The sequence below is a fragment of the Fukomys damarensis genome, unplaced genomic scaffold (genome assembly GCF_012274545.1).
Source record: "Fukomys damarensis isolate Sample0158 unplaced genomic scaffold, DMR_v1.0_HiC HiC_scaffold_19, whole genome shotgun sequence".
In the NCBI taxonomy this organism is placed as follows: domain Eukaryota; kingdom Metazoa; phylum Chordata; class Mammalia; order Rodentia; family Bathyergidae; genus Fukomys; species Fukomys damarensis.
In genome coordinates this window covers 66649159-66673840 of record NW_022900931.1, presented here as the reverse complement: position 1 = coordinate 66673840, position 24682 = coordinate 66649159, and the positions used below count along the sequence as shown (strand labels likewise).

The following is a 24682-nucleotide window of genomic DNA, read 5'->3' as shown; positions in this document are numbered from 1 at the left end:
AGTTTAGTTAGACATCCGATACAGATCCAGTTTGTGAAAATATTAGAAAACATTAATCTTCATCTTCATAAGGAGGGTCTAAAACTCTCACTATTCCTTCAGCACTTATTTCCTGGGAATTTCTCTTTCATTACTTGATGATAGTTTTTCTGGACAAAGTGGTTTTTGATTGGAAGTTTTGATATTCAACTCTTTAAGTATATCATTCTAACTGGCCTGAAGGGATTTTTTTTTGTTCTTGCTAGGATACTGATATTTATTTAGTCCTCCTATGTTTTTTTTTATCACTTGGATTCTTCCATGTCAATTTGTCTGTGTTTATCAAGTGATCATTGTAAGAAATGTAGGTGTACCAACCACTCCCCATGAAAATGGAATCATTATGTCCTGTAAACATGTAAAAATAAAAATCTAAAAAGGAAAATCAACACTGAATAGCATTCTTTTTAAAATTTTTCTTCTGCATTGAGTTTATTGGTACGTTTTAGGTATACAGTACAGTTACCTTCATCATTGGGATCTTGTACCTTTACATGACAGGTCTTGGTTCTCATTTTTTCCCCTTGTTCCTGCCCTCCCTTCACCCCTCCTCCCTCCCCCTTTACAAACACTTTATTTCCATCTGTTGAGGGAGGGTTCTCCAGAGCATGCAGGCTCTCCCTGCTGGAGATGCCTACAGAAACTTCTAATTGTCCCTGGGAATTGGGATCCGGAAAGGACTTACTTGTTTCTTCGTCGTCTCCACTGCCCGAACACGCATGTCATGAAAATTGAAGTGGTAATTGCGTTTCCGGGGGAGTTGAGATCACGCAGCCGTGACCCCATATCTGGGGGTCCGGCCACCTCCCTCCCACACAGCAGGAGGCTTCATGGTTATCACCCCGGCTGCTGTTCCTGGAGAAGCAAGTAGGTGCTGGGTGAGTGTTTTCTGTTCTAGTCTGTGGAATAGAAGCCGTGAGACCACAAGCTGATGCAGGGGCTGTGTTTGGCTGAGTCACCGTGTCTGGAATAAGCGACTCCTGTGGGTGACAGAGGCACAGGGGGCAGAAGGGTGGAGAGAGGCACAGGCTGAGCTGGGGACAGACTGGAGGTCTGAGACCCTACCGGCCTCTGACTTCTCATGTGCTTTCATACAAGCAGCACGAGAGGTGGGTGTGAGGACTGCTCTGTAAGATCCCGGAGTCTGCGCTCAGGAACGCAGTCCGCTGTCCAGGGTGCTGAGTAGAAACCACAGAGAAGCTTATGCCACTGGCGTTATCGCTGCAGGAAAAGCTCCTGTTTGTGACCGTCCCTGTGCTGGAGAAAAATGAGCCACATTCTCCTGTACATGTAAGGTGTTCAAATGGCAATTTCAATTTTATAATGATTTTTTCCCACTGGGTCGAGGTGGTCAATGGAGACGATTTTTAGATTTCTCTGAAAACATTTGTAGTCTCTTGACCATGTTGGATAATTTTTCTTTCGTCGTTTGGGAAGGTGGATTCCAGAAGAAGTTAACTTAATAGTTGAGTGATTTAAACAGCAGAGAAATTAAGGAGGCCAAGTTGTTTCTGATTCCAACATGTCTTGTTTTGTTTGCCAGGTTAAAAAACTTCAGAGTCATTTTGTGACTCCATGTCATCATGGGCCATTTCCACGTGTGTGGTACAAAGACTTGAAAATCCATTTTTCACACTTGTTGAACTTTAGCTCAATTCTCAGATGACGTTTTACTTCTTTAATTTTCTAAATAAGAAAAAATAACATGATATCTAAAGTAGGTTAATTCAGTTCCTATGACTTGAATTTCAAATACACAGTATTACCAATATTATATATAATTTCTATATTTAATGATACTGGGAAAAGTTCTGTTGCTATCATAACATTGATCCATGTTTATTATACCCAATTTGGTTATAAGATATGACTAAATCCATCATTAATTTGAAAAACTTTTGAATATTCCCTTAATACTTTTTTTTGTATAAATAAATCATTCACATAAATGAGACATTCAACAGACTGGGTACCATCAGAGTCAAACATTTCCTTAAGAGTATTTCAAATATGACAAGTTATATGCATAGCTTCTAAAATCACCACCGCTCTGACTCTGTGATAACACAGCATAGAAATAAGCACAACATCCCTGGAGCCAGGCCCATGGATCCAAATATCTTGTTGAGGTTTAGATGAGGCACAAAACATTATCCTTACTACACATGCTTTTTCCTTCAGGGAAACATTATTAGGTCCTAATCCATCGTGTTGTGAATGCTAAGTGTGTTAGAATTCATAAGCCATAAATTCCAGTGAACGTTTAAAATGCTACACAAAGAAAAGCAACATTTAAGATTTAAAAACTCATAACGCAAAATATATAGTTCAAATATAAATTGAAGGAATATAAATGTGTATGATTTTTGAATTCATTTTATATGAAATATTTCACCCACAATATATCTTTCTGTGCAGAATCCTATATTTTGGAATGTCTATGAATCCGGCACAAATAAAGAATGACATTTATAGATCTGAAATTTGTAATCCTCTTCCTCTTCCAGACTGCCACTGGAGCTCTGGGAAATTTCTCACTTTTGTGTCATTCTATCTTCCTGTACTTCAGTGGATACAGGTCCAGGTCCACAGATGTGATCCTCAGGCACCTGACTGTGGCCAACACCCTGGTCATTCTGTCCAGGGGAATCCCGGAGACCATGGCAGCGTTTGGGGCAGAAGACTTCCTCAGTGATGCCGGATGCAAGCTGGTGTTCTATGTTCAGGCTGTGGGCAGGGGTGTGTCTTTCAGCACCACCTGTCTCCTGAGTGTCTTCCAGGCCATCACCATCAGCCCCAGGAGCTCAGGTTGGGCAGAGGTGAAATTGAAAGCCCTAAAATACATCTGGTCCTGTGCCATCGTTTCTTGGGTCATTCATATGTTGCTAAACATTAGAGTTCCTCTGCTTGTGAATGACAAAAGGAACAACAAAAACATCACAGACATTACCGATTTTCAATACTGTTCGGCTACGAGCTCTGACAAAGACCAAAACTCCATTTTTGCAGCACTGACATTATCACACAACATTCTGTGCTTGAAACTTATGATCTGGAGCAGTGGCTCCATGGTTTTCATTCTGCTCAGGCACAAGCAGAGGACACGGCATCTCCACAGACACAGCTCATGCAGGTCTTCCCCTGAGACCAGAGCCACTCAGAGCATCCTCATCCTGGTCTGTGCCTTCGTGTCCTTCTCTACCCTGTCTTCCATCTGGTATGTCTGGTTTATTCTTTATCGCAAAGCTGCTTGGTGGCTGGTTAAAGCTCATGCCTTAACCAGTGGTTGTTTCCCTACTACCAGTCCCTTCATTCTCATGACTCGAGAGCACTGTGCATGCAGGCCCATGTGGAAGACGTGATCACACATCTGGCCCCATTGGGCTGTCAATCAGTTTGCTTTTCACGTCTTCCCTGCTGCATGCTCACATCCATCCCGAAGCCCAGGGTGAAGTTTTGAGCCTGTTTTCCTCTAGAGGTAGCGTAAAGATGATAGCTAGAGATATTTTCATAACCAGTGGTAATTGATACCAGTTGTAAAGGAAGTAATTTTTAATATTTTTGGTTAATATCATTTTATTTTACACTTGGAGGTGTAAATGCCTTTGTTTCTTCTGTTTTGTCTGTCCGTCTTTGTGTCTTCTTTCTTTTTCTCTTTTGTTTTCTGTATGAATGTTTTTCTTTACCAGTCTCAATTAATTTAAAAATTTAATTTACTTTTGTCAATGTAATATGCATATAACATGAATAAGTATCTATTTAAGTGCATTTTGACTCTTAATTTTCTTTTATTAGTCTCTTCTCTTTGCAGTTTTGTATTTCTATCCTTTAATCTTATATGCTAGATTCAGTTTTTTATCTTACACTTTAAGTACAATCTCTATTTTAGACTATGACTATTTTACTCAAATAATTGTTTAAAAAATTCATCAGTTTATGAGAATTGTTTACAATTATTTTTTAAAGTTCTTGTTTCATTGTAAACAGTTTGTCCGTGATGTTGAGGTCTCTTGCTTGACACATGAACAGTCTTGGCTTCAATCACCAGCACTGTGAGACAAACTGTAGTCATGATACAAATATAAGAGCTCAGGAAGATAATTGTTAACTGTTAAGCTACTTTACTGTGACATGACTAAAATTCAGTATCTGAAGTTTTGGCAGATTGCCCCATTGATTATGCCCAAGGCAGGCTGTAAGCATTGCAGGCTATATAGAGTTAATCCCGCAATTGGCTTATTTAAAAAAGTGAGTCTGGCCAAACAGAGCTGAGGTCAGAGAGCCTCTTACCCAAATCTTATCCCCAGCCTAACACAAGAATGCTTTGTCTTGTCTTTTACAAGCCTTGCCTGTATCAGCAACTTATCCCTAGCAACTACAAGTAGCCTGTACAGGTAGTCCCCTCACCCTAACCTAATAATGGCTGTGTCACCAATAAATATTGATGTTTCTATTTGTTCAGGACTTTGCTCACTTAGGCACTGGTCAACCCAGTTCCTCATCTCTGCCTCTTTAATTCTGTGTCTGAGTCTTTCTTCTTGCCATGTGTCGTACACGGAGCAGAAGATCGGGATTTGCTACAGGGGTTTCTGGTGGTGCATAACTGGATATGCATGGAAATAAGCACACACATGGCACTATCTTGGACATCAGTGCCATTCAAATTGGAAACTGTCATCTTTCCAATTTGAGTAGAGGAGCTTGATTTAGTCCTGTGTACAGGAGAAAAAAGGAATAAATCTTTATTTGGGTAATGAATTTTTCCGGTAGAGTGCGTGTATTTTCTTTGATCTCACATTTCCATTCAACAAAACCTCAGCATTTTGTGTCATGTTACCAAAGATCGTTGCCATATTCAGATGCCTCAGACAGTGTAAGTCCTTTGCTTCATCTGTCTGCTTCCTCCTCCCTCCACCCAAGCGTGTAATCATCACATGGTTCATGTTAAAGAGCCTTTCGAACACCAAAATCAATGTCATTAAATTGCACGTCACCTTCAGTAGATCTTCTTGTCCCTTGACTTCATTTTTTGGGGTTTATTTTCTTCCTCTGTGCCGATAGCACATAAGATCTACCATCGTGGCAAATGTTTGCTTGTAGTTTGGTGTTTCTAACCAGATACCATGTAATAGTCTTCAGAAATTGTATTGGGTCTCTCCTGTCTTCAGACAGGAACTCCTGGTTTCTCTGTGTCTTCTCCTCCTGAATACCTGGGTTCTCTCCTCTTCTGTAGGATTGATCATTGAATATTCTACATCCTTGTGAGGTCACATGCATTTGTTTTTGCTTCTGCGGCTGCTTTACTTTACTTAGTGTAACGTCCTTGAATCTATATGCATATTTTTTTTCAGGATTTCCTCATTTTCTAATGCCAAATATTAGTCTTTTATACATGAACAGCACATTTTTCTTTGTCATCTCTCCTTTACTGACCACTTAGATAGCTTCTTGTGTTGATTATTGTGAATTATGTTTTAATGAAATTATAATAAAAGAATGTCTTTGAGATCCAAATGTCCATTCCTAAAGATATACACAAAGAATCTGGATTGCTGGATCAAATGGCAGCAATGTTTTTTAAATTTGTGAGGAAAATCTCTATAGTTTTCCATAGCGGAACACTGATTTAAATACCCTCCATCATCACACAAGTGTTATCTGCCCCAGTCTGCTGGCTCCTCTGCGTTCCTGTGCTGACTCTTCACGTTGTGGGAGTTGTCATTTTTTCCTCTGCATGTGACTGGGTCGCACGCTCCTCCCACTCTGGGGCTCAGAGGCTGGAGCGCGAGCTCCCTGCTGCTGGCCAGTGGACTCTGCTCGACCCCTCAGCCGCGTTTCTGCCAATCAGCGTGGGGAGGAGCATCCACGCCGGAACGCATCCGTCAGTCTGCGACCTCCTCACCACTCACAAGGCACCAGCCCTGCTGAACCCTAACCGTGCTGCAGTCTCGCGAGAAGTCACACTGCAGTGTCGCGAGAAGTCACACTGTTGTCGGGAGAGAAGTCAAGTGTTCCTTAAATGTTTTCATTTCAGGTTCTTAGGGTTTCGTCCTCCATTCGATACACTTGTATTTACCATGCTACTGTAAGACTTTTAATCTAATGTAGATATCACGTGTGCTACAGGCTGTTATATATTTTGTTGTATATTAGTAAGAAAAGAACAAAAGAAATGCAATATATTAAAGTTTACTTAAGTGAGAGAAAAGTTTGTAGAACTGGGCAGTATTACAGAAGACCTCATGATACGTCACACGGTACACACCAGCCTGGCCCATCGCAGGACTTGTATGTGTTGCATTTATCGTCTCAGAAAAGGAAGTGATGCACAGAAAATGGCCTTACTGGCTATAGCTGGTGTTGGCCACATCTCATAGATTGGCTGCTTTGAGCCTCCGTTGACAGGAAGTCTGGTGAAGTCGTCTGACTGAGCTGTGGTTGCCTGGTGGTAAGAGTGTACTTTTAGGCAAGGTTACAAACCTGCTTGCACATAAGCCGGACTGTAGTTGGTAGAGTTCTCTACCAGAAAGAATGGTCCCAAGGGTTCTACATTCTAAAATGGTTTGCGCTTAGGAACTGAGTCACTTGGGGGGCGGTGAAACCTACCCCCTCTGGAGAAGCAAAACTCAACTTGTTGCCCCAGCCTGCCACCCACATGATCCTCCCTGTCCAATCACCCTGTGTCCCGTTGCTCTATTCTCAGGATACTTTCCTCAGCACACAGCCATCTCTGAGGCTGAGATGCCCATAACTTTCCACCCATACTCTGTCCTGTGGAGCAGGAAATCGACTGAGGAAGCATAGCATGTGGAGAAATAAAGTGTTCCTGAGTTAAATTTACGAAAGTGTGAACCTGAGAGGATTCTAGCTGCCTCCCCAACACATAGCATGGGACAGCAGAAGTGCAGGCTGGGTAGGGACAGATGCTGAGTGGTTGCCCTAAGGGATGGCCAAGCTCAGGTGTAACCGAGGTGCTCACAGTGGGACGATGAGTGAGTGTGGCCTGGAGGGGAACCTGCACGTGAGGTCCAGGTAGTAACCGGGGCAGGATCAATGCTGAGAGCAGAGGCCGGAAGTCACAGTGAGGCAGGTTTAGGACTACAGAATCCAGATCGATTTTCTGAGGTGTTTACACCATTCAGAGTGCAAAGAACAACACTGTCTTAAGCACACCTCCCAAATGAAGACTCAGATAGAAGAGAGCAGGAAATACTGAGGTCTGACATGTGGGGTCCTGAAATCAAAATACCAGTGTTTCCCTGGAGTCCGTGATTCTCTGAGGAGGCCTCAGAACCCACATTTATTTCTCTCTAAACTTCAAAGTACTCTGCTGCACCATCATTTCATGAAGGAGCAGAAATACAGCCAGAATGAAAACCCAAAAGGCCATTTTCAAGAACTGTAAGATAGGGCAGAAATGATGCTCTTCATTTGCATGAGAAATGATGGGAATCGTTGGCAAAACTCAATGAAATTTATTTGCCTATGCAGGTGGCATAAAAACTTTTTTAGGGACAGGTATTCTTTCAATGTGGGCTCCTCTAGCGGGGGGTGGGGTTAAAGAGAACCATAACCGTCAGAGAAGCAGTGTGTATAAGGGTAGATCTGAGTTTGAACAAAATCGGGTGTTGAGCAGCAAGAGCCCATTGCTCCTTCCTTCAAAATTATTCACAGGTCAGTGTCACTTTCTCCCTTTAGTCTCATGGAGTATTTGACCCTATCTTCTATGCTTCTTGAGTTTTCAGTCATTTGAATTAATGAAGAAATACAAGATGCAGCCATAGAAGCCAATCCTCTGCATGTTCCCAGAAATAAATCCATAATTTCATCCTGGGGCAATACTAAATTCTCTCACTTCAATCCCACCCCAAACATCTGCACTTTGAAAGTCATGGATTAGAGCCTTAAGGTGAACAACCACTACACACTAGACACAATCACGAATGCACACACGCACACACACACACACACACACACACAAGCACTCAGAATTCACGTGAAGATGTAAATGCACACAAGTGCCTTCAGAGATGGCAGTAGATATCTTTACTACAAATATCACTGGGAAACCTGCAGAGCACACTCTAGAAGAGCTCACGTCTTCTTTGCGGACCTTGGGCAGCACTGTTGTTGAAGGCACTGTGTAGGCCTGAGCCCAGCAGATACACTCGTCAGCATCCTGGCCACAGCTCCAGGGCTGAGAGCTCAGGGATTCTGCATAGTTATCCCAGAGCATGCCCATCCATATTGCCCAACTTGTGTCCACAAGATGCCAACAATGCACTCTCTAAATCCGCTGGCAACCAAGGAGTATTCTGTAACTTCTGCTAGTGGCGCAAGGAAATACATAAGGCATGAGATAGTTGGGTTGGTAGAGATAGACTCACCATGAGTCACAGGTGCCCCCAACCCTATTCAGTGGATGATTCAGTCTTGATATGAGAAGAAACAGATGTTACTTAGAACATTCCAGACTCTTTGCGAGGAGATTATAAACATACTGTGTGTCAGTAAATTACAGAGCCTGAAGTGGCTGAGACGGAATCTTCAACTATATCGTCAGAACGTTGAGCTGTGTGTTGTCACTAGCAATAAGAACTGAAAGAAAATAAAGCCCCTGATGCCAGTGAAAAACCATTGTGATTGGAAAATCAAATTTCCAAATCACAATAATGGCTTTACCACTGCTGTAATTTTTAGTACTTATTACATTTTGCTATATAATGATGTTTGTGGCCCCTGCGTCATCCCTGTGTTAAAGGTAATCCCCATCATGGTGGTATTAATGTGAGAGATGGTTTGGAGTACAAGTTAGGAGGTCTTTACTCTTTGAGTGGACTTAATGCCTTGCAAGGGGAGTTAAAAGAGTGAGACTGATTTTTTGAAGTTCTTTATCTATTCTATGTAGTAGATCTTCGTCTGAGGAAAAGCTGGTCAAAATATTTTCCCACATTGTGGTTTGTCTCTTAGCTCAGCTGGTGATTTATCTTGCAGTGCAGAAGTTTTTAAAAAAAGATGAGATCCCAGTTGTTGATTCTTTGTGCTAGTTCCCGTGCTATTGAGGATTTGTTCATAAAGTCTTTTCCTATGCTGATATTGTCAAGAGTTGAAAGAGTGAGACTGAATGACTTATAGGTCAATGAAGAAACGAAAATTGAAAATTTAAAAAATGCTCACCACAAATGACTATGGAAACACATCATACCAAAAGAGAGGATACAGCAAATGGTTTTATTTTTTCCCAAATACACACATCAAGAAGAAGTAAATTTTAACTAAGGAATCTGATGCTGAAGATCAGTAATCTGCATATAGCAAAACATATTGTAAATCCAATTTAAAAATTTTAATGTGTACATTTCAAGTTATTATTATAAAATTGAGTGTTAAATAATATGACAAAACCTGAAGACTAAATATAAAATATAGAACTGATGTACTTTTCAATCTGCATGTAGATAATATTAAATTTTATTAACATTCATGAAATATTTCATTATAAATTTAATGATAAATCTGCAAATTTCATGAAATGTCTATTTGTATTTTTTATTGTAAATTTACAATAACTCAAAGGAAGCTAACACTAACATTAATACATTAAAAATTAATGAGTTAGCACTTTAAATTGCTAAAATATGGCTAATGTGAAACCTGAAAAAATGCTTCAAATATATAAAAAAATTAGGCGATATTATTCCAATACATTGGAAGCAGGAAATGTCCATCTTTTTATAAAATAGCCATTGTTAAACACAGTCATCTCTCCAGAAAAGCCCAAAAATTTTTACCCAAATTGTTATCTTTGATGGGATGCCTTCTAAAGAAAATGTATCAACCTATAAAACTACTTGTTATCATAAGTAGCTGAGAGAAAGGCAAATACCTAAAACTAAAAGAGGTTATTATCACACAGTCAGAAAGTATGAATACATTTAGTACACCAAGAAATTAATGATAGTAACTATCACAATTATATGAAAACTTGTGCCCTTTAGTTTGCTACTACAAACATCTTTTTAATAGAACCTTGTTTTTCTCACACAATGGATATAGCTCCTGACCTGGGACTTATTTCCCTTAAAACTATCAATTTTTCTTTCTCTGTCAGGCAAGATATCCTTGAAAAATTACATCTTTGTCTTGTTATTCTGGCTTTAAATACAATGTCCAATGTCCTTCACCAGGACAATGACCTGCTATGTGGAGGCCAAACTTGAAGTCCCAGTTCCTGCCTGAGGTATCCTCACCTGCCAGCAAAATCAAGAATTTCTGCAGAGCAGTGTGCTCATGGGATGCACCAAGCCGCCCCTTCCCAGCCCAGGCCGAGCTGGGCCTCTGTGCTCCTTTGAGGTTTTGGGCCAAACTCAGTTGTAATGGACACGGGCAGAAGACTTCACGGCTGACCCTGACCTCACTAAATCACCTTGCCTGGGCTGTTAATTAAAACAACATAGAGGCTTCGACTCACATTTCTATCTGAATTTGTATGGGAAGGAACCATCACAAGTACTCAAGGTAACTGGCCATGGGATCTCACTTACCGCCTGCGCTGAGAATCCATGAGCAAATCACTGCCTCTAAGCTTCCAGATGCTTGGAGATCACATCTATCTCTGTGCCACTCCAAGAAAGTGTAGCTTGTTTGGACTTGAGCCCTTGTAAGGCCCAGTTTATCAAGGACCCTGTCAGTTAGTGGCGATGTTGCTCACCCTGAGCTCCTTCTCAGTGAGACTTAAGCTGGAGAAAGCAGGCACAGCACATAGGGCCCAGACATCTGTGTATCTTTGCAAATCAGTCAGATTCATCCTACTATTAATTCCAGGGAAGGCCACAGACCACAGTCCTGAAAGAAAGAGCACATTGTTTGCTGACCCTTTAAGATTTACTTTTAAGAGCTGGGACTAGCGGTTTCATTTGACCCATGCATCCCTCTGCTGGGTATCTTTCCAAAAGAATTAAAAGAATAATATCACAGAGATATATGCACTCCTATGTTTATTGCGACACAGTTTGCAATAGCTGAAACTTGGAAACAGCCCATTTGCCCATCAGTTGGAAATTGGATAAAGAAGATGTGGTTTTTCTATAAAATAGAATATTATTCAGCCATAAAGAATGAGAAATTAGATTCATTCATAGGAAAATGGATACATATTGAGGATATACTCCTAAGTAAAATAAATAAGTCACACATGTGTAAATACTGAATAGCTTCTCTGGTGTGAATAAACTGTAATAGCACATAAGATCCTAATGAGATAATTGACCATGTGAAATAGGAAGAAAGGGGCTAAAGGTGTAGGGAAAGTGGGAAGGGTAGGGGAAAGCTAATAAGGGAAAAGAAAAACATACAAGAAAAATGAAAAAATGGAAATAAAGTGTTTGTAAATGGGGAGAGGAGGAGGGGTGAAGGGAGGGCAGGGACAAGGGGAAAAATGAGAACCAAGACCTGCCATGTAGAGGTACAAGATCCCAATGATGAATGTAACTGTACTGTATACCTAAGACGTACCAATAGACTCAATGAGGAAAAAAAAAAGATTTACTTTTAATACGTTTTTTTTGGTAAAAAAGGAGGTAACCTATAATGGTGTAAGTCTGCTTTTGGGAAATAATTTAAATATATTTATCAATGCAATGTTTATTAAACATATGCTATATGACCACAAACATGAATGGTGCAGTTTGCCAAAAATTACGAATACGTTGTGACTTAGACTTTCGGATATCATAATAAGTGGGTAATAAGTGTCCCATAATTGCCTTCAGAACTGAGTTGTTGGGATGCCTCATTTGTTTTTTCTTTTTCCCTCTTATGGATTAAAAAATAACCACGTGCAATATGAAATAAATTGCATTGACATGAGGGTTGAGAAGGGAATGATAAACAAGCAGCTCAAGCTGATCCTTTGATACTTTGTTACTTATTTTTTATTAACCCAGCATCTTTTATGTGTATATATCTATATCTACCGATAACTATATATGAGGTACAGTGTGATATTTGATAACTAACTCAAGCCCATTAGCATGTCTATTACCTTTCAATTCTATGATTTCCTTCATTTCACTTTTCTAACAATTTGGAGATATACAATGTGCGACTGTGAACTGTATTTAGCTTGGATTGTGGAGAGCAGAAGTGCGTCCTACCATCATAAAATAACATTAGGCCCATTTACGACTTTCCGCTTTCCCTCCACTTTTTGCTAATCTCTGTTCTCCTCTCAGCTCCTGAGGTCAAGTTGTTACATTCCACTTACGAATGAGAACATGTGGCCTTTGCTTCTCTCTGCTTGCGCGTTTTATGTAAAATGTCCTCCCTGCCCGTTCTTGTTGGGGAAAATGTCAGGAGTACATGAGTTGTTATGGTAGAAAAGCATTTCATACTGAATGTATTCCACGATATCTTTATTCATTCAGGTACGAGCGCGGAGAGCTGTCATATATGCTAGTTATTCAGAATCGTGCTGCGGTAAGTATGAGAATACAGTTGTCGAAGACAAGAGCATGTCTATGTATCTATCTCCATCTGTCTATATGTCTATATATATCCAAATTGCTGGAACATGTGGTGGTCCTACTTTTATTTTCATTTGAGGTTCTAAATGTGATCTTACTTTTCATCGGTATTTGTTTGTAATATGCAATCGTCATGTTCATCACGTAGCAGTGGTCCCTACACGTATTGCAGCCTAACCTCTTTTACTCCATTCTCTCCCTCCCCTCTTCCTCTACCCCAGACCTCTTCCCATCTCCACATGGTTCAAATCCCCATTTCCTAGCATCTTGTGTGTATTTTTTTCTTCAAATTATTCATAGTTTGGGTCTCTCATTAGAGAAATGATGCAAAATTTACCATCCTATAAATGACTTATTTCACTCGTATTAAGATCACAAGACTCGTGTGTTTCCCTACCAATAACGCAAGTGAATCTTGCTTGATGGCATTTTCTTCATCCATTCATCTGTTGATGGACGTACAGGCCACACGCATAATTTAGCGATTGTGAATTGTGTGGCTATAAACGTGTGTGAGTGTATTGCTGTAGTGTGATGAATTTAATACTTTCAGAAAGATACCCAGGGGAGAAATAGCTGGGTGAAATGAATTTTCTATCTCAGAAATCTGCCTGGTGATTTCCACAATGGTTGAGCTCATTTACATTCCAACCAACTATGTAGAATGCTTTATTTTCCCCACAACCTCACCAACATTTTCAGATTTCTAAGTCATGATAATGAGCATTCTTACTAGATGACAGGCAAATCTTGGTGTTGCTTGTATTTCCATTTTTCTGATGGCTGGGGATTGTGGACATTTTTTCATGCATTTAGTAATGATCACATGGGGTTGTTTTCAACATTTGTGTTTCTTCTTCTGAAAATGTGTATTCATTTCAATGGCCCAGTGTTGGTTGTATCTTTTATTTTTGGTGGGATGACTCTGAGTTCTTTATATATTCTAAACATTAGTCTTGTGTCTAAGGAGTAGCGGGTAATATTTATTTCCATTGGATACAGGGATGAACAAAAATTGAAAATTGTCATTGTACAGCCATCATTGTCATTTTACAGCAACTATTTTCCTCTTGTTTAGAAATTTCTGAAGCCTGAAGCACACTTGTTTGTAGGGCGTGTGGAATGTATCGGCCACGGTCACTATCGGGGATGGATTAATAACTGGCTTAACTCGCACAGCAGTGCGGTTGAATCACACTATCACCTTCCTCTACTTTCCAGCAGAATTTATCCCAGGGACTTTGGTGATGCTCATATATATTAGGGACTCTAGGTATACCTTATTAGCCTATTTCACCGACTGTATTCCTTCAAAATAAAACACACAGTCTGTATATCTCACCAAACACTACAAAGGGCTTATTTTTCATTTTAATTACCTATTCCCATTGCTTTCTAAACTTTGGTCCATGGACCAACCTATGTTGAAGAATAGTAAGTACAGTTTGAGAAGCCTTAATAAGTTGCCAGCTTTGTCTCATGAGGTAGAAGTAAGGTTTATGGAGTCTGGTAAACACAAGGATAGAACAGCAGCCCAAACATCGCTTCTTGTCAGAAGTACAGTGATTATGAAAATTAAACCATTATTAAGGCTTCTCCTCTGCCTGGGACATGATAAGTAAATAGCGATGAGATGTTTGGGGAGGTAACTGAATTTTCACTCCTAAGAAAGCATGGAACTCCTTCAGTATTTTAGAGAAAACAAAATACATTTTAACATTTTACTTAATTTGGAACAAATAAAATCCTGCACAAAGATATAAAATGAACATTAGCAACACAGGATCATGCGCAGGGAAAGCTGGATTTGGGAGAGAGCCACAGAGTGCCTTAGTGAAAACATAACCAAAGAAAATCCCACATCTCATGGTGACCCATAGAGAAATGCTGAGGGCCAAAGAGTCAGTGTAATGTTAAGAAAGAAAATTGGTGTATGAGAAATGCCCACAGAAGTAAAAGTAAAAGAAAGACGTGTTTCGTAAGATACTTGATATAAAAAATAAGACATGTGCTCTTTCCGTTTTTTTCCAGATGGATTTACCAGGAAAACAATCAATGGTGATTCTCTCCTGAGAAATGCAGGATCTGCACGACCTGTGTGTTTGGACGAGGACATAAAATTTAGCCACAGATGTTGTATCCAAATGTGTAAACTAAACACATGTGGACAAGCATGGGGACAGTGAGGAGGAGATGTTCACAGAGAACACATGAAAAATATGCTCACATGTAAACAAAGTCACGAACAGACAACAAGACATTTTCAAAGTGTTCTTAAAGCTCAATAAATCAGCACTGTATACCTAAACTGTACCAATAAACTCAATAAAAAACAAAGCAAAAAAAGCTCAGTAAATCAGATTGTTCACATCATGTTACATGTGACATAATTTTAAACAGCACTATGTACAAATGAAACAATGATTATAATAAGTTTTAAGTGTAAGAAACATCTAAACTGCATATCATATTCAACAATCATTAAAAGAATCTGAGATTTTTATTAAGTGCTGTGCTATTCCACTTTTTACTACAATTTTTGTTATACAAAATTTCAATGCCAATAGACAAAAGTAAAGCCCTAGAAATATTACTAAAGATTATGAATAGATACATTGACATACATGTATACATTTATAGATATGTACAAAACGTAATGTAGCTCACACAAAATACTTTCTAAAATACATATAATACTTGACACAGTGCAAACGCTGTGATACATTGACTTTTTGTCATGGTGAAGACCTGCAAATAAAACAAGAAACACCTTAGAAATTTTGCAAAATGTTTTAAAAATAATAAGTTGATATATCAAAGTAACAGTTGAAAGGTGAAGTAAGGGGAGAATCAGCTCTATGGATTAATCTGTTGAAGACGAAGCTGTGGAACTCTCAGTACTGGCCCGTCTTGTTTCTGGCTTCTCCAAATCCTTGGGCATCTGCCCTGAGCCATCCCCAGCCTGCTCTCCTCCTTAAATTTCGGAGACCTGTGCAGCTGGGTTCCTGAGAAGCCTGGGCTCCTCCCTTCTCAGTGCAGGCTTCTAGAAAATGCAGGGATTCTCAGAGAACAGCCACTGCAGAAAAGAAGGAGGCTCCTTGGACACCCAGGGAAGGGAGAGACCTGTCCTAGAGCTCAGACCAGCTTGGGAACCACATCTCCTGAAGACCTCAGAGAGCACAGGAAGCACAGATAGCCGGGGCACACAGGGACACACTGTGCAAAGTCCAAAGACACTTCCTGGAATCTGTCTTCAAGGCTCTCAGACAATTCAGCAGCATGTTTAATTCATACAAGCTCAGGTTGCCACCTTTTAGTAATTACAAAGGGCTTTTGTTATTCATTCATGGGCAAGATGGTGCCCACCCAGCAGCATTTTATGGGCAGCCTCAGCTTAGGCTCCAAACGGGGCAAAGTTCCTAAGGAGTTGGTGATGCACGGAATTCTGGGATCACTCCAGAGGACAGTGTCATGGGCTCCCTCTAGAAGACAGTCTCTGAGGAGCAGAGAGAGGCAGGATGTGCAGAGAGGGTTGTTTTCTTTGTCTGAATGAGGAGGCATCAAATAACAAAGTAGAAATGTGAACTTATGTCCTCTGCATTTTCAGAGAATTCCTTGGGGCTGGAGTCCATCCCTTGGTCAATACTGAAAAGCAGGCAGTGCACGCGTTTCTCCTGCTGTGATCAGGTGGCTCTGTGCTCCTTGCAGAGCAGACACAGCTGATCGAGGATACGCTGTGACCATGGCTCAAGAGCAGGAAGGGGCAGATGGTTGGGAAAAGTCCATTTATGAAGGTTCCTAGACTGCGCAGGAAGAAGCTGTGATTTTCAGAAAAAGTCAGATACACTCGCATGGTGGCAGAGGTGATGTACAGACATGCAAAGATGTTCATAAGGACTAATACCCTGCGAGTGGCTCTGGTCTCAGGGGATGATCTAGAGGAGACATGAGGACTACGGATGTGTCGGACCTGCTGCTTGTGCCTGTACAGGATGCAAACCATGGAGCCACTGGCTAGGAGCATGAGCCCCATGCACAGGATATCACTGATGCAGACCAAGGATACACTTGCAGAATATGATCCTCTAATGGAACGAGGATCGGAACAGTATGTGAGGTCTATTTTATTTGTGATGTTTACGGTTTCTAATTTGCTAGTTATAGTCACAAAACTGAAGGTGAACAGCAAGTTCAGGACCCAGCACAGAGTAGTGAATGTGCTCCTGTACTTGGGAGCTTTCCCTTTAAACTGTGCCCACTTCCAGTCCATGGGGCTGATGGTGATGGCCTGGAAGACACTCAGGAGGCAGGTGCTGCCAAAGGCTACACCTCGGCCCAGGGCGTGAACAGAGAACACGAGCTTGCATCCAGCATCCCCGAGGAAGTGCTCCAACCCAAACTCTGCCATGGTCTCTGCGATCCCTCTGGAGAGGATCACCAAGAGGTTGGCCACGGTCAGGTGCCTGCGGATGGAGTCTGTGGGCCTTGTCGTGCAGCCACTGAAGTACAGGAATAGGTCCTGACTTAAGAGAGAGAAATTGCCCAGGGTTCCCAGGACGAGCTGGACAATGAAGACTATGCCGACGTTAACATCCGCGGAGGCCATTCCGTGGTTTCTGCGTTCAGTATTCGTACTGGTCCATGTGGACTTTTATACAAAACATGACTCGTGTTGTTCCCTGTAAAATTACAGATGAAGTTCCCCTTTACCGTGGTGCTCCCTAGGAGATTCTTTCTTTCTTTCTTTCTTCTTTTGAGGTAGGGTCTCACTGTGTAGTTCAGACTGCCCAGGAGCCCACTGTGCCCCAGACTGGTGTTAAACTCTCAGTGATCCTCCTGCCTCAGCCTCCTAAGTGCTGGGATTATAGGCGTGTGCCACCGCACCTGGCTCCTAGCAGCTTGTTTCTAAAATATAATTTCTTTTGTTGGTTTCCTTACCAAGTTTCCTGTGTTTATTGGACAGTTCACACAACATATGGATCACTGTTATGATCATGTTTCATATTATAACTACTCTAATACCAACATTTATGTTACTTAAGCACTATTAGAGTTTTATATGCTCTTAGAGATTTTAATCACACAGTGCTTTATAATTCACAGGTAAACCTTAGAATTTGGCTTCATTACAATAGCCAATTTTCTGAATCACTGGTATTATTATTATGCTTTTAAATCATACTTTCCTGTTCGTGTTTTTAAACAATACATGTGTAGGTCTCTTTTTTCTTACATTCACTCATTTTATTTCATGCATTTCAATATTTTAATTCTTCATTGTTACCAACATTTTATTGTACAAAAAACAGTGCATAAATGAAAATCTTGGTGCAATAGAATGCATCTATTTCTTATTTCTGCTAAATAAACAGAATTCATTGAGGATAAAGAATTTTAGCAAAGTGGCGAAACATGTACATCACTTTTTTGTTATATTGCCTACTGAATGAAATACGACACAGGAGTGAGGTTCACACAACGTTGTAGCTTGACATTATATGAAATTCAAGGGCTAAGATAGACAACAAACTAAGGTAATGTTCAGTAGAGAGAGTGTGTTGCTTTCTGCCTTGTTTTTTTTTTAAAACTACTCTACACACAGTGTGACTTTTAAAAGATATGAAGATTGAAGAAACTAAGCCAAAGGGCCAGGGTTTAGCTCAGCGGTTGTGCCATTTGCCTCGCAAGTGTAAGGTTCCGAGTTTGATTCCCAGTACCAAAAGCAAAGAAAAGAAACATCTAAGCCAAGTCAAGCTAAAGCCTTTTCAGCAAATCTATGAAGTAACTGAAATGAAGGAGTATTCCAGGGTCGGCATCTCCCTGCCAAATGCATAGAACACTTTTCTGCCGTCCTCAGCCTCGGGTATGAAGTTAGTCATTTTGAATGCTCTTTCCTCAAGGTCAAGAAGGAAAGTAGCCCCGATGACAGCACCCTTCAACTAAGAGCCACGCATTCAAGTGAGACCCCGGGCCTGGAGTGCGAGGCGATAGCGTCATAGTGCCGACTGAATTCGCCAGACACAGGAGGCTAAGCCCCAGTTAGTACCTCTGCTGTGCGAGAATGAAACACAAATAATTTAAAGAGCAAAATAAAAGAGACATTTCAAGAAACAAGGAGGCACACAGTGTAGGAGTGCGCAGGGGACGTAGGGGAAGAGGGTGAGAGGAGGGGAGGGAGGAAGACGAACCGAAGCAAACCAGGACACCGCATGTATATGTGCCAATCCCGCAATTCAACAGCAAGCGCTCATACCAATACATTTTCAATAAGACAAAGCCTTATCTGTGACTTCTCTGTGGCATCTACAGAGACAGACTGATGACCACGTTGTCGCCCTACACATCATGGGACTCGCACTCAGTCCCTGTCTGCACTCAGCTGCAGCCGTCAGGGTCAGCAGGGCTCACTCGCGGGGACAAGGCCAGCAGTCAGCGGGCTCGGCGCGGGGCTGTGGTCCGCAGGCTCCACGCACAGGCTCTGCCCTCACCTCCAGGTCGCTCCTGTCCCCGGGGCTCGGTGCACGTCGGTCTCTGCTCCAAAGCACAAGTTCAGGACAAGGGTTCCAGTCTGGAAGCCGGCGCAGACTCCCCGTGCAGACTGAACAGGAAAACTCTCCTCTGTGCCCTTTCAGCCACCGAATGATGAAGGGGTGACAGCCGGGTGGGCGTCGGTGCCTGAGGAAGGGAGAGGCCGGGACCCAGAGATAACTGTGGGCTGTGCTGTGACCTCACCTCCCCATAGGACAGAAACAATCAGGCACTCCGCGGTGTGAGCAAGAGTTGTGTATCTAAAAACTTTCCCTTCAGTCCCAATTCCCAGACACAATTAAAAGTTCCTTGTTTGTGATGAGCATCTCCAAAGAGCGGATGAGGCCGCAGCGGCATTGCCCGCTTTCCTTCTCCCCTGGACACGTGGTGTCCCTCACTGAGGCAGGCGCTATGGGGGCCCTGCCTTTGGGGATGGAGAGAAAGTGTGGGTCCCCCGGGGTCCTGCACTCCTGTGAGGAGTGTTTGCACAAATCTCATTGTCTATTTTTGCACAGTGTTTTACACTGCAGTCCAGGGGGTTGGGATCGGACATGTGGGGAGACCCCAGGGCGTACGAAGAAGGGTGAACAAGGGACATCGTCTCAGCAGGAGCTGAGAACTGAAATGAAAACCATAGAGACCAACTTTTCAACTCGGAACAAACTAACTTTCCGTTGGAACAATGTTTTCCCTATTTCACAATGTCTTACACAATTTTATCTTTGTTTCAACTTTTGGTTCCTCTACCAGAAAGACAGTGCAATATTTATTTTTAAAATTAATCTTATCGGTGCATTTATGGTATATGGTATAATGACATTCAGCATTGGAAATCTGCACCTTTACATAATTTATCTTGGTTCTTATTTTTTCCCCATTCCCCGCCCCTCCCTTCAACCCCTCCCTCCCTCCTTATCTACAAAGACTTTGCTTCCATTATTGTTTATTTTCTCCTATTAATTCCATTCCCTTCTTTCCTTTCCCCTACTCCTCCCATGTCCCCTTCCTCTTTGTCCCTTTTCTTCCTATTTGTAATATCTATTATCCATTATCTATTATACAGCCATGCTGGAGCCTGAGCTCGAGCAATTTCCATCCCATTTGTGCAGAGCAAGAGTCTTTCCCTGAACAGCAATTCCTCTCCTTGATGGTGCACCATGCAGAAATACAGAGAATCATTTGGAGTTTCCTCTTTGTGTTTATTTAACTATAGAATGCGTTTACTATCCGGAGCCTGATTTCTAAATCCCTATCTTGGTAAACGTCTTATCTCAGCGCATGTTTAAAGAGCATTGGAGTTAGTAATTCTAACTACTCACTGAAGAGTAAACTGTGGCCCGACATGGTGGCACAGCCTGGAACCCCAGCACTGTAAAACCTTAAAGGGGGGGGGTCACCAGTTTGGGCCCAATGTGGGCAACTTAGCAACTTTGCAAGACCCTGTCTCCAGAAAAGTAATAAATTGATAAAGGGAGCAATGATTGTAGATACCTGTGAACTGAACATTAATGCGCGCATTTTCGTAAACCCTTCTCAAAGAATACACAGGTGCTAAACTGTGGATGATGTCTATACGCTGCTCTACCAACAGGAGGGCAGACAAAAACTCAACAAAGGAATCTGAGTTAAACTAACCCACTGCTAAAAAGGACTTCATCGGTTCCTACAAAACATTGCAGCCAACATCAAAGTCCGCATTCTTAGCATCTCAGGAAGTACTCTTCATAACAGATCATACTTTGAACCATAAATTTGAAGAATTGCTTGCATCTTATGAGATTACAACAGAATGAAATTAGAAGTCAAAAGCCAGAAAACACATGTGCAGATGAAAAAATTCACTTTTGAATGCTCAGTGACTCACTGATGAAATAAGAAATTTTAAAAATTCGTAGAATCAAATAAATATGCAAACACAGCACACCTAGAGAGTCAAAATGAAAGGGCCCAGGCCCCTATCTCAGGCACCAGCTCACTGGCCAGGCCTGGGCCAGGCCCGGGGGCTCTGAGGCCATTTGGGGTGAGTGCAAGGGGAGTGGGAGCCGGGGGTCAGGGGTTAGCAGGTTGGGAGTGGGTGCTCCTGACACACTGACCGGAGGAAGCTCAGTCTGGTTTCCAGATTTCCCCTGCTGGGCACCCCAAGCCCTTGCTATACAAAGGTGTGACCCCTGTGCCCTCTGCTGCCTCTGATGAACTCTGGCTGTGGATCCCTGATGATCCCATCGCCACTGTCAACAAAGAGGCCTCACTTCCAGCAACATGGCGGCCTGGAGCAGGGAGCCCCACACCCAGCCCGCTACTGGGCCAATCACAGTTGCTCCCATAGTCTGGACAAGAGTCTTAGCAACGACCTGACCCTAGTGGCCGGGCCCTGACCACAGCCCTCAGGCCACTTGTCCTGGGCCCAGTCCAGCTCATTCCTTTATTCATTTATTCATTTTAACCAGTTCGTCTTTTAAAAAATTATTGGAAAATTTAGGTAGACAATATTAATTCCATTCCCTTCTTTCCTTTCCCCAACCCTTCGCACTTCCCCTTCCTCTTTGGACCTTTTCTTCCTAGGATAGACGTAAGATGAGTTTCAGGAAACAGTGAAATAATGGTGCTTTATGAAGAGATCAAGAGAACAAGAATTAAACTGAGGCAAAACCAAAAGTCTTACTATCTTTCTTTGAATTCACCCTTTAAATTACTTCTTTGGGGGATTTCTCATATAAGAGATATTAGGAAATATTTAACCTTTGTTGTTTGATTTGTATACTCATGTATTTCGCATAGCATTATGGTCTTAGGATCCAGCCACTTTCCTACAAATGACTCAAATGTGTCATTCTTTACGGCCCAGTAGTACTCCCTTGTGCATAAATATCACATCTTCCTTTCCCCTTCATCTCTTGGTGCCCATAGGGGCTCCTTCCACAACTTAGCTACAGTGAATTGTGCCGCTGTAAACTTGGGAGCGCATGCATCATTGTAATACGATGACTTTAAAACTTCAGGAAGATACTCAGACAAGACCTAATTAGTCAAATGGAATTTCTGTTTTTAGGTTTCTGAGGAATGTGTGTCAGGGGATCCACAGAGCTTGTTCTAGTTTACATCCCCATCAACGTTGTTGAAGGGTAAAATATCCACAACCTTTCCAGCATCTGTTCTTGTTTGAGTCCTCCGCCGTGGCATTCCTACTGGAAGAAGGTAACTGGAATAGAAAAACAACCGAGAGAAGCCCAGGAAGAAACCAGGGAGGGAGCATGGAGTTTCCTCTGGTCAGCCTTGGGCAACCCCACTCCTCTTCTTAAACACATGCTTTTCAATTTCCCAGAACACGCTGATTTTACGTCATTTGCACGTCAGGGGTTTCACGTCTTATTGGCTGTAAGGAGATGTTTACAGGACAGAGTGTTTACATTCTCCATGGGAGCTGGTGCGCATCTTCATTCCTTTTTCTCGCCCTTTCCCTCCCCTCCTTCTGCCTCCTCCATCTCTTGGTCCTCTGTCTTTTTTCTCTAGTCTATGAGAAACTCAGATTTTTCATTTTTTACACCATCTTACATGTACTTTAACTTGTGTTAGTGGATTTCTGAAGATAAATATTCATTTTGATAGCAGAAATCTAAATATGGCATGCATTTTACATGCAATCCGGAACTCTAGATATAATACAAAAGAGTACGGACACGAAAATGACAAGTGATCTGAGCGCGGATCACCAAAGATTTACTTCTTGTCTAACTGCTATTTCTATTACTTACTTCACTCAGACCCTGTTTTCTTTCAAGCCTGTACACTGGATCCTTACGAATTAGAGCACAGCACGCTATTTGAGTTACTCCGACTCACTTCCTTTCTTATCCTTCTCATGCCGTGCACACCATTTAGCTTGCAGGCATTTTATGCAGAACTTTTTAGTACTTGAATATCCTCGCTACAAATTGCAATTTCATAATAACATGATGCTCTCAATAGTCTCAAATGAGATTTTGTACTGTATTTTAATGTATGCTATGTGAAGGGACCTTTCCCTAAGAGTCAGTTGCGTGTGTGGTATTTACCTTTCTGTGTGTGGCTATGTGTGCACCTATGTTTGTGAACATCTCTGTGCTCACTCAGGTCTTCGGAGATGAATACACCAGTGCATGCACATGCGTGTTCCTGTGTGTGTATGATGCACGTGTCCTTGCCAAAGTGTGAGACAAAAGCAGAGTAAACAATTCTGATGGCACAAAGCAATGTCAAAGCCCAGGCAGGACAGGAGCAAGAACCGTGAAGAGGAACAGAGGAGGCAGAGAGTAGAGCGTTCAGAAGGGAAGAGGTCCGTGAGGGAGGCAAACAGCCAGCTACAGAGACAGGAAAATCGGGAGGGCATAGGCCGGAGAAGAAACATGCGGAGAGAAAAATGAAAAGGAAGACACGAAATGTAGGGCTAAGAATATCTGCTGAGTACAGAGGAACGAGAGTACCACGTATAAATCCTCTCAGAGAAACAAAAGGCGAGCTCGTCTCCAACTGGACCTGCCTTCCAAAAACGAATGCTAAAGGGAGATCTTCGGGTTAAAATACAAATACAATCATTACTAATATGAAAATCTATGAAAGTGAACATTTTATTGCGGAGGGCAAATATGTACTCACATGCAACATCTCTCTATAATGACATGGTTTTCTGTAAATCACTTTAAACTCAGTGTAAGGCTTCAAAGACAAAAGTATCAAAATGTGTCTATTACACTTTCTTATACATACCACATAAAACATGTAAACTACAATATCAAACACAAAGGAAACGAATGTTTATTCCAACAGCACTCAAAATAGCAAAGGTGCCGTACAACACATGAACAGAAAAATGTAACCGGACCTGGACACACAGAAGAGTATGACTCAGGAATGAAGTTGAATAAAATCCTGTTCGTTGCAGTAAAATAAACAGAACTAGACGACATCATGTTAAGTGAAAAAAAACAAAACTAGATGAAAAAGACCAACAGCCTCCATATTCTCCCAGATGTGGTAGCCGACTGGAGTCAGTCTGAAGGCAGAGCAGGGACTGCTGATCAGTGTGAGGGGCAGGGTGGGGCTGGGGTTTGAATGTATGGCTCAGTTTCTCCGCGCACACCATTTGTGTGTGTGGAAAGGTTACTGAGCCCAGTGCACATGTACAGTCCGTGTGTATTGGGAAAACATAAGATGAAGGAAAGGGAGGGAAAATGCAGAGTTTGGGGATGACCACTGCTCTGTTCTCTATCAGCAATGCTCTGTGTATGAGGCTCATGCTCTGCACCAACAGCCCCATGGTTTTCACACTATGCAAACACAAGCAGCGGGTCGGACACAGCTAGGTATAGGCTCGGTAGGAAGCAGCCTAAGAAAGATAAAACACCGGATCACCTAAAGATGTTGGGAAGAGGGGAAAATTAAAAAAAGAAAACAAAGTGAAGTGGAATCTAGAAATAAAAAGGAACAGGCACAGAGAAAGGCAGAGCGATCAGTAGAACTGAAGAAGGAGATCAAGGTGAAGATAGAAAGGGAGAGCAGTGGAGAATTAAAAACAATGGAAGGGTTCCCTTTCCACCACAGCCTCACCAGCCTTT

At 41.8% G+C, this 24682-nt stretch overlaps 2 protein-coding genes across 2 annotated transcripts in view; one reads left to right on the top strand and one right to left on the bottom strand.

Annotated features, from left to right (window-relative positions):
- Nucleotides 1-14895, top strand: part of LOC104857206 — a 31127-nt gene extending 16232 nt beyond the window's left edge. Inside the window, exons 9-10 of the mRNA XM_033766037.1 lie at nucleotides 12465-12516; nucleotides 14595-14895. Coding sequence (XP_033621928.1) covers nucleotides 12465-12516; nucleotides 14595-14749 — 207 coding nt within the window. The 3' untranslated portion in view covers nucleotides 14750-14895. The remainder of the gene's footprint in view (nucleotides 1-12464; nucleotides 12517-14594) is intronic.
- Nucleotides 14896-16149: 1254 nt separating this feature from the next.
- LOC104857285 (vomeronasal type-1 receptor 3) lies at nucleotides 16150-17169 on the bottom strand. Its single transcript, XM_010617066.1, has one exon. The coding sequence runs from the start codon at nucleotides 17167-17169 to the stop codon at nucleotides 16150-16152; it is 1020 nt and encodes a 339-aa protein (XP_010615368.1).
- Nucleotides 17170-24682: the final 7513 nt, after the last annotated feature.